The 10,393-nt window shown below is 41.7% G+C and overlaps 1 protein-coding gene across 1 annotated transcript in view; it reads right to left on the reverse strand.

Annotated features, from left to right (window-relative positions):
* Positions 1 to 7,302, reverse strand: part of sqlea (squalene epoxidase a) — a 28,755-nt gene extending 21,453 nt beyond the window's left edge. Inside the window, exons 1-2 of the mRNA XM_087986262.1 lie at positions 7,161 to 7,302; positions 6,367 to 6,856 (exon numbers count right to left, since the gene is read on the reverse strand). Of these exons, the coding sequence (XP_087842388.1) occupies positions 6,367 to 6,642 (276 nt within the window). The 5' untranslated portion in view covers positions 6,643 to 6,856; positions 7,161 to 7,302. The remainder of the gene's footprint in view (positions 1 to 6,366; positions 6,857 to 7,160) is intronic.
* Between the last annotated feature and the right edge of the window lie 3,091 nt (positions 7,303 to 10,393).

The raw sequence follows: 10,393 nt of genomic DNA on the forward strand, positions 1-10,393 counted from the left end.
GTGAAGCTGATGGTATGGATAAATCCACATAATGCTTTGAACTATTTCAAATATGCTTGGGGAAACGGTAGTCCATTGTCTGACATTACAAAGTATGGGATTCTTTGTGCTGCAAATATTTCCTTCAGTGATGTAACACTGCAGTCATTTGACTTCTAGTATGTTATTATCAAGAACAATTTTATCTGTGGGTTTGCAGGGGTACATCCCAAAATGTTCATCTGATTGTGATGCAAAGAAAATTTACATCAGCAGTTCTCTTCTCTGCTGATGATGGATACCACTAGTAACATAAAGCTCAGGTAAACAAGTAACTTGTTATAATCTCTTTCAATTAATTTGAAAAAGCTGGCCACCAAACAGAATAGCTGCTCTGGCTCTACATTATATATACCCAGATGCCCTTGGTGCAATTGTACAACATAATGAATTACTGGACTCTTGAGATGACAAATCTCTTACTATATATAATTACATCATCTACTACACTGAGGTGGTTTCTGTGTTTGTATTATGGTCTGAGAATGCGAATATATCCTGACCATTCTTTGACACAATACACTATGACCAAAATACACATGTCCATCATGTTTCTGTGTGTCTCTGATTTCGTTCAATCACTGTTGTTTGTAGAGTTGTGGTTATTATTGTTGTACAAAGGTTTTCACATCTTCAAGGAACATTGAACCTTGGGTACAAGAAAATAGGATAAGCAATCCGCTAAAGTTTTCTATTTGTTTGGATTGTTTTTGCATCAAACTTCACCATCCTCAGTGTGAATCATGGAAGCATTTTTGCTAACTCCTAAGAACGGTGCTTTCCAAAGTGGAGGTTGGGACACCAAATGGGGTTGCAAGCTGAAATTTTGGAGTCATGAGCTGGCAATAATGGCTGCTGTGGAGCTGTGATCATGTTGTTGCAGCTCCTGCTCTAACAGGCAGGCCCTCACATTTTCAGGCCTTCCACCCCACCTAATCTTGCAAAAACTTGCCCTCAACACAGGTTAACTTGTTCAAAGATATCCACCAGCACAATGACCTCACCAACGAACATTTCAAATTGAAATGGAAGTGGCCAAGTTTTCTTTTTTCAGAGACACTTAAATTTTAAATGCAATTTGTTTAAAGACAATTTCGTTTTTAAAAATTACATGAAATAAAAGCTAGAGGGAACAACCCAAGGGCCTAACTATCATAGTCCTCACACCCCTCCTCCCTCACTCATCATGGCCCGATTCACATTTCACCTTTGCCATCCCAATTTTATTGCTGAAAATGTGTTGTTGGGAAAGCGCAGCAGGTCAGGCAGCATCCAGGGAGCAGGAGAATCGACGTTTCGGGCATGAGCCCTTCTTCAGGAAGCCCTCCTCATGCCCGAAACGTCGATTCTCCTGCTCCCTGGATGCTGCCTGACCTGCTGCGCTTTTCCAGCAACACATTTTCAGCTCTGATCTCCAGCATCTGCAGTCCTCACTTTCTCCTCCATCCCAATTTTATTGCCTTCTTTCCACAGTGCGATTCTCATCTCCTTCTCCTCGTTCCAAAGCCAAACTGCCCCTGAAAGCCTCCTATTCCCAGAACCAGCCTGCAGACTCACCACCATTGCTCAAAGCCTTGGGCTGCGCACAGCTCCAGGCTTTAAGCTGCTCACGGCTCTCCCAATCACAGGCTGGTTGTCTCCTGCATTTGCAGCACCAAGGATATATATATATAGAGAGAGAGAGAGTGAGAAAGAGACTCTGACTGGAGGAGCATTCTAGGAGAACAATACATACCTGTATTGGATACTCTGGCTTCAAATAAAGCAGTAATACAGACATGAGGCCACATTAAATACCCTGCAGGCAATATGTGTCCACTGAGCTTCAGGTTGAGCACCCCTACTGTAGAAGATACATTGGTAGCTCTGGGTCATAGTGAACTGGAATATCAAGCAATATCAACAGCTCTTTCAAGAAATTAAAGACCATTGTTGTGCTTCCTCCCAGCCTCATATCCTGTCTTGTTGTAACAGCTGGCTTGGTGGCTCATTGACAAAGCTCAGCAAGGTAAGTACTTGACAACTTGTTTACCATATCCTTGAATCACTGAAGGTCAATCATGTTGTAAGGAGCTGTAAATTCCTTGATTGCTCATGTCTTCTGCAGATCAACTCTGACATCAGATACATCTATGATATGCCCAGTTATCTGCAAGAATTCATATTTGCTCTTGAGCGTAAATCCTGTAGATATTGCAGCACAGCTCACAATCTTGTGTCATGTTCTGCCTTAGTGGATTCATGCATATTATCCATGTGATACAGAACCTACCCAGTCCTTATTAGATATTTGACATTATCCCCTGGAAGATTCTGACACAATGCAATGCCAAAGACTAATCTGTTGAAAAAGCTCTTTCAAGTGGTGGAATGGAGTATAGCAACTTATCTTCATTAAGGAGTAATTCCCAAAACCACTATTTATATCTAGGTTCTTGAAGACTGAAGTCTTTGCAATTTGACTCAGAGCTAGTCCATGCGACAAATAACAAACATGAACTTCATTTTCAACTGCTTTGTTCAGCTGTGTGCCATCTACACAGATTCTGATACATACTTTGAGGTTTGCCACTGGGACCTTGACTGAGCAACAGATTATTGGTTATGTCACGTGAAATGACCAGTTGTTTCAACACTTGCTTTGTTTCAAGACAAAAAGTAATATGTTATGCTATCTTCAGCTTTCCTAATTCTATGAACAGCTGTGAAGCTGAAGGTTTTAAGCTGGTCTTCTCAGTTTCTCTAGTCTACAAATCAGATGTAAATTGGTACAGAGTGAAGAAATCTGTTGAGGATCACATGTAAGATTTCAATGATTATTCCCTGTGACCTTGGGTTCTCTACCCCCGGCCCATGTAGTTTTATACAACGAAGTTTCAGTCTCAGAAACAACCAACGCTATTGAACCTCTGTCAACATCAATCATGTCTTGTTTCCTTTTACTAGGATGTCTGTACTACAGTAGTTTCATCTTGGTTCCCTGATGTCACGAAGGCATCACCCCATTGTTTATATCTTCCTATTTTATGGATCTTGTAAAGTTCTTGCTATGACACTACTTGGAAGTGACCCTTGTTTTTGCAAGAATGGTATTCAACTTCTCCCGACACCTGCTTTTTCCCCACCACACTGTAACAGTTGATGCACACTTTTCATCTCTCCTGGGTTTTTGTACTGCCACTTCTCTTACTTTTAAAATCAACGTTCTCCGGTAGCTGGTTTTTGGATCATGATTCTCCCTGTCACTTCAAATTATGGATCAATTTTGTTTCCTGACCTTGTCTTGTCTGTTCAGTTGAATTACCTTGTTATTGTGAAGTCATCTCTCAACTGCAAGTTATCAGAAAATGTGTCATTGCAGACTTTTTTCTGCAATTCCATCCCGGATTAGTTCTTCTTTTAAGCTGCTACATTTACAGTTCTCTGCAAGCTGTACAAATTACTGATAACAAGTATCAACATTTTCATATTATTATTAAACATATTAATTAAATTTAATCTGCTCAATAATGGTAATTTTTAAATTTGATTGTAGTAGACATTGAGTGCTTTTACTGATTCATTGCACATAGGCTTTTCTTCATTTATTCCTTGCATGATGGGAATATATTTTAACTTGCAACCAATTGCATAAAATACAGTACTGAACAGCCCACTTATCAGTTTTGTAATGAAGCCAGGTTTGATAGGATACTCCATCAATCTTTGGCATCAATTTACTCACAATATTGCTTTTCTGCTTTGGCAGAAAATTTTCAGCTTTTGCTAGATTCACTGCCACCATATAATATTCTTGGTCTTTTACTGCTAAGAATATTTATAGAGTTTGAAGTGGTAATTAAAGCATTAACTTCCATATAAGAAACACCTTACTGTGGCTTCAATTTTCCACTATGCTGCAAGAGAGAGCATGATCATATAACACTGCATCACACCCTATGATATACAGTGTGTCTCACATGTAATACAGTCTGACTTAGCCTTTTATACCATTGGCCAATTGTCTCTGCGTCAGTTGGTTATGGGCTCAAGGGAGTGCTACACTCTCTGAAATGCTGTCTCTTGGATGATATATTCAACCGATGCCCTGTCTGAGTTCTCAAGTGTAAGAGATCCTGTGATACAATTTTGAAGGAGATAGGGGAATTTTCCTGGTGTCCTTGCACTATTTATTCCTCAACAATATCAAGATCATTTAACGTTTTACCACCCGTGGCAGTTTGTTGTGCAAAAGCTTGTCAACTGGTTTCTTACTTTGGTGGTCTCACTTCACAGCACTTTATTGACCACACAGCATTTTTGAGCATCCTGAGGTCAAGAAAGATGTTAACTAAATGTACTTTTTTATCACAGTCAACATGTCAAGAAGTGGATGAGAGAAATTTAGGAAGTAGTTTTCAAAATCAAAACTTAACACTGACAACTCTTAACAAATATTTTGAATATTCTTTAAATTCCTGAGGTTACAATAAAAGAGCTAGGATTTTGTATGGCTCAGGTTAAACTCTGCATTGCAGCTTAGCCTTTCATAGATGATAACTGGAATGTGAATAGAAATGCTGTGTTGCATACTCTGCTACTAATTCCTGTCACCATTTCAGAAGCATTCAGACCTGTGCTCTACTCCACTTTGAGTATACTGAAATGAAAACTAAGATGTGCATTTTACACAATGATGTGATTGTATTAGTCCCATTCCCACTAGGTGTGCAAAGTATAAAATGACAAAATGCTTTAGTGATGTCGATCACTTTCAGAAATGATCCTACTGAACAGAACTCAATTCACATGAGCATCATCTAAACTTTAACCTTTTCCAAAAAGATCATTCACCTATCCATATTTTGCCATAAGCTTGCAATGTAATCTCTGTACTTTTGAATATCATCAAAATCCTTGTTAGCAGTTTTCAATTTAGTAAAAAAAAGATTCTAACTGCAATCCCTTGTCCCTTCAGTGATGGTCCGCTTCTTCTTCGTCACTCATGGAATTATGGAATGGTTACCATGTGGCCCACTGTGCCCCTGAAGACTCTTTGCAAGAGCAGTTCACCCAGTCCCACTCACTCAATCTTTTCTCTATAGTCCTGTATATTATTTTGTTCAGGTGATCATTTAAACTTCTCCTTAAAATCCTCCAGCAGCTTTGTCACCTTTAAGACCCTACGACAGAGGAAGAGAAAATAAGCCATTTGGCCCATCGAGTGTGATCCACCATTCAATCTTGGCTGATACATTTCTCAACCCCTTTCTCCCCATACCCCTTGACAATCAAAAGTCTGCATATATTTGCCTTAAATACACTCAATACCTGGCATCCACAGCTTTCTCTTGCAATGAATTTCATAGTTAAAAAATATTCAAACCCATCTCTTTGGTCAACCTTTCTGATGATCCAAATAATCTTTACCTTCCTGCTTAGGCATTAGTGCTTCAGGGCATATTTTATAGTTTAAACGAGCACAAGTGTAATTCTTTAATCCATTTTGTAATACAATGCTATAATTTCAACATAAACATTAAATTATTACATCAAACTTTAGATAAAAATATCTGTTTATCTTGGCAACATTGGCTTGTCCTTACTGTGCACTGAACTGTCAATGCAGACATTATCTCAGTCACTATTCAATTGCTGCCTCTGAATGACAATTAATAATTAACAAGGCAGCAGTATATTTAAATTATGTTATGTTTGAGTTTATGTGTCGGTTATGTCATGGATAAGGAAAGCCAATATTCTTGTCATTAGAAAACATTTTTTGGCAAAGTCAAGTTTAAACATTTGCATCTTTAGATTTTAGGTCAACTCAAAATATTTCAAAATATCTAAATAAATAGTTGAAGGCTCATTCCCCAACATGCTATTGTTTATACGTGGTGAACATGATCTTTTAATGATTTCATGATTAATGATTTCATATTTAAAACATTATTCTATTTTCAAACTGTTCTTCGAATTTTACCAATACATTATAGTTCTTTCAAGTCATTTCCTTCTTCAAACAAAACAGCCAGACAAAGGATAACAAACTGATTTTACAACTACTCAAAAAACACTGATGTAGAAATATGCCGCCAAATTTATATTTACTGAATCAGAAAAACGTTTCAAAGCAAGATTGGAAATGTTTTACTGTACCGACGTATTGTACAGCAATTTGTTATTAAATTAGAAACCAGAACTGTTTTGGGCAGATTTTACAACATATTTAGCAATCGGCAGTACATTGTCACAAAAATAACAAATATCTACCATATGAATGATAATCAAGGTACGTCTTTTTTTTCTCGTTGTAACAATGAACACTGGTCATTCCGTACCTACCTTGCCTTGCTCGGTATTGATGGAGTCTGTGGACCCGCTGAAGAGGGAGCTTGCCAGGGGCAGGGCTGAGAGAAGTTGGGAGATGAACCCCAGGATTGAAGGTTGCTTTCTGCCTTTCCCTTGTCCGTATCTGCATCGATAGGACAGGATCAAGCCTAGGGAGAAAAAGATCAGGAATGCCCCGAGCACCTCTTTGTTAGCGTAGCTCACGCTCAGTAAGCCATCGCATTTCTTATAGACATAAGTAAAAGTCGCAATTCCCAGGAAAGTCCACATTATCTTTTTTTATAAAGGTTCTCTCAAATTAAATTGTACTTCACTAATTTTCCAGAAGAGTCCAAACAATTTTTTTTACTTCAAAGCAGCCCTGGAACATAAATACAAAATTAAATTATGACTTGGTACATTGCTTCACTCAAAGGTTCAAAAAATGTTCACATAGATTTTCCTCTCAATTAGCTCGTAAATGATCTTCACCCTCGGCTGATCGCTGTGGAAGAAAAAGAGAAACATAAATCAAATAGGCAGATAAATGCAATTCTTTCACAGTCCAACAAATACAAAAAAAAATCTGCATTTTTGTTAAATTCAAGTCAGGGCTTATAATCTCCCATTTATTATTTGATTCAAATACTTTAAACAATTTATACATTGATTATGCCGTATAATGTAAATTTAAGAGGCCAATATGATGATAATAACGATGGGGCTCAGAAAGAGGCTAGTCGGCCCTTCGTGCCGGTGATATCAGTTTTCAATATTTGACAGCAGAAAAGCATTTGCAGTAACCTTACTGTTATGTTTGTAGCATTTTTGTTTTGTTTGTTGGTTTTGTTTCCCGGAGTGAGGAGATGGTAGTGTGCTGGGATACAGCCCAAAGCACGACTCCGCTATCTATCTCTCTCCAGATGCCTGGCACTAGGCGAGATGTAACAAGATGTGAATGAAGCGGCGGAGTGACAGCGTGGGCCCGCCCCCTTTGCCCTGCTGCCTGTCGAGGTTCTGCACCAATCAAGACCCGGCGTGGCGGTGAGCAGAGCTCACGCTATCCGGAGACTGTCCAATGGGAGCGAGCCGCAGGGAGGACCCGCCTTCTCCCGTCTCCTAGCATGATGTGATGTCACAAAGAGGGAGCCGTAAGATCAGCATCCATCTGTCACTCTGCACCCCAATCATCAGGTTCTCTCTCCATTGCATTGCGAGACGCTGTTTCCAACACACAGCAATCAGTGAGTGAGCCATTACACTCCTCCGCACTCCCCTTTTGGAGCCTGCCCTGCAATTCAATCATATCCTGCTTCATCTTACTGTGTCCTCTGTCTGACTCCTCTTCCCTCACCCCACACCTCATCCCTCCATCCCCATAATCCTTCCCTATCTAAAATGTATCTATATTCAACGAGCCAGTCTCCACTGCTCTCTTGGGAAGAAAAGATGGTGAAGTTAAATACTTAATCTCTTTATTTTTCTGCCTTTATGATCTATATTTTCGTTTTTTTTCTGTTTTAAGGTGACGCCAGTGGCTACACAACACTCACTGTATTTAGTAACAATATACACGTGACAATAAATAAATCAAAACAAAGCAGAGTTCCACAGGCTGACAATCCTCTTTGGGGTGGCATGGTGTCTCACTGGTCAGCATTACTACTTCACACCACCAGGGACCTGGGTTCAATTCCAGCCTTGGGTGACTGTCCGTGTGGAGTTTGCATGTTGTCTTAAGTGGGTTTCCTCCGGGTTCCTTCCACAGTCTGAAGATGTGCATGTTAGGTGTTTTGGCCATGCTAAATTACCCTGCAGTGTCCAGGGATGTGCAGACTAGATGGGTTACCTATGGGAAATGTGAGTTATGAGATGGAGTGGTCTTCAGAGGGAAGATGCAGACTTCATTGGCTGAAAGCCACCCATCCGCACTGTAGGGATTCTATAATCCTAAAAAATCTTGCCACCATCTTAAGTGGGAGACATCATTCTAGGCTCCTCCACAAGGGAAAGTCCTCACCACAAACTGTCAATGAATTAACTTTCAACAAACCCTCATCTATGAAATTAACAAGTGATTTTGCTAAACCTTGAGGTCATATTCCCTGTTTACTCACACAAGACCAGCACGGTGGCACAGTGGATAGCACTGCTGCTTCACAGCGCCAGAGACCCGGGTTCAATTCCCGCCTCAGGCGACTAACTGTGTAGAGTTTGCACGTTCTCCCCGTGTCTGCGTGGGTTTCCTCCGGGTGCTCCAGTTTCCTTCCACAATCCAAAGATGTGCAGGTCAGGTGAATTGGCCATGCTAAATTGCCCGCAGTGTTAGGTAAGGGGTAAATAAATGTAGGGGTATGGGTGGGTTGCGCTTCGGCGGGTCGGTGTGGACTTGTTGGGCCGAAGGGCCTGTTTCCACACTGTAAGTAATCTAATCTAAAAGACCATAAGACAAAGGAGCAGAAGTAAGCCACTCATTTTCCAGTGCGAGCAGCAGCGAAGGTAAGACCGTTTGGTTTTAAAAGTGCTTACCGGTAGCGGGCAGCGGTGTTTTTTCTCTTTCACTCTCTCTTCACAGAAAGAGCGGGAGCACCAGGGGGAAGTGACGACGACCAGAGGGGCAGCCGAGACCCGGAAGCAGTTAGTGTAAGCTTACCTGGGTAGGTTTTTCCCCCTTTAAAAGCGCAAAGGAGAGGAACCCGAGGCACTACACGGGTAGTGCCTCCCACCCGCTCTCCTCCTCTAACCTAATAATAACACCTGTTTTGGGAAGTAGGTAAGTGCTGAATTTTGCTTGTTGTATTCTTTAGACCCAGTTTTTTTTAAATAAAAGTTAGCTTTAGAGAGATGGCAGTGAAGGCAGTGCAATGTTCCTCCTGCAACATGTATGAGGTGAGGGATGCCATCGACGTCCCTGCCGATTACACTTGCAGGAAGTGCACCCATCTCCAGCTCCTCCAAGACCGTGTTAGGGAACTGGAGCTGGAGTTGGATGAACTTCGGATCATTCGGGAGGCAGAGGGGGTCATACATCAGAGTTATAGGGAAGTAGTAACTCCAAAGATGGCAGATAGATGGGTGACAGTGAGGGGGACTGGGAGGAAGGAGCCAGTGCAGGGACCCCCTGCGGCCGTTCCCCTCAAGAACAAGTATACCGTTTTGGATACTTGTGGGGGGGATGACTTACCAGGGGTAAGTAACGGGGCTCAGGTCTCTGGCACGGAGCCTGTCCCCGTTACTCAGAAGGGAAGGGTGAAGAAGAGCAGAGCAGTAGTAATTGGGGACTCGATAGTTAGGGGCACAGATAGGCGGTTTTGTGGGAACGAGAGAGACTCACGTTTGGTATGTTGCCTCCCAGGTGCAAGGGTACGTGATGTCTCTGATTGTGTTTTCCGGGTCCTGGAGGGGGAGGGGGAGCAGCCCGAAGTCGTGGTCCATATTGGCACCAACGACATAGGTAGGAGGAGTGCCGAGGATGTTAGACAGGCTTTCAGGGAGCTAGGTTGGAAGCTCAGAGTTAGAACGAACAGAGTTGTTGTCTCTGGTTTGTTACCCGTGCCACGTGATAGAGATTCGAGGAATAGGGAAAGAGAACACTTAAATGCGTGGCTACAGGGATGGTGCAGGAGGGAGGGATTCCGGTTTTTGGATAACTGGGGTTCTTTCTGGGGATGGTGGGACCTCTATAAACAGGATGGTCTACACCTGAACCTGAGGGGCACCAGTATCCTTGGGGGGAGGTTTGCTAGTGCTCTTGGGGGGGGGTTTAAACTAACTCTGCAGGGGCATGGGAACCCAGATTGTAGCTTCAGGGTGCAGGGCCTGAAGTGTAGGGAGGTTAGGAACATGGCATCAATTTCCAAGGAGGGTGTCTGTAAACAGGAAAGTGGCTTGAAGTGTGTATACTTCAATGCAAGAAGTATACAAAATAAGGTAGGTGAACTTGCATCGTGGGTTGGTACCTGGGACTTCGATGTTGTGGCTATTACGGAGACATGGCTAGAACAGGGACAGGATTGGCTGTTGCAGGTTCCAGGATTTAAAT

Source organism: Chiloscyllium plagiosum, unplaced genomic scaffold, assembly GCF_037043375.1.
Source record: "Chiloscyllium plagiosum isolate Xiang-an unplaced genomic scaffold, Cpla_swu_hap1 HiC_scaffold_4, whole genome shotgun sequence".
NCBI lineage: Eukaryota > Metazoa > Chordata > Chondrichthyes > Orectolobiformes > Hemiscylliidae > Chiloscyllium > Chiloscyllium plagiosum.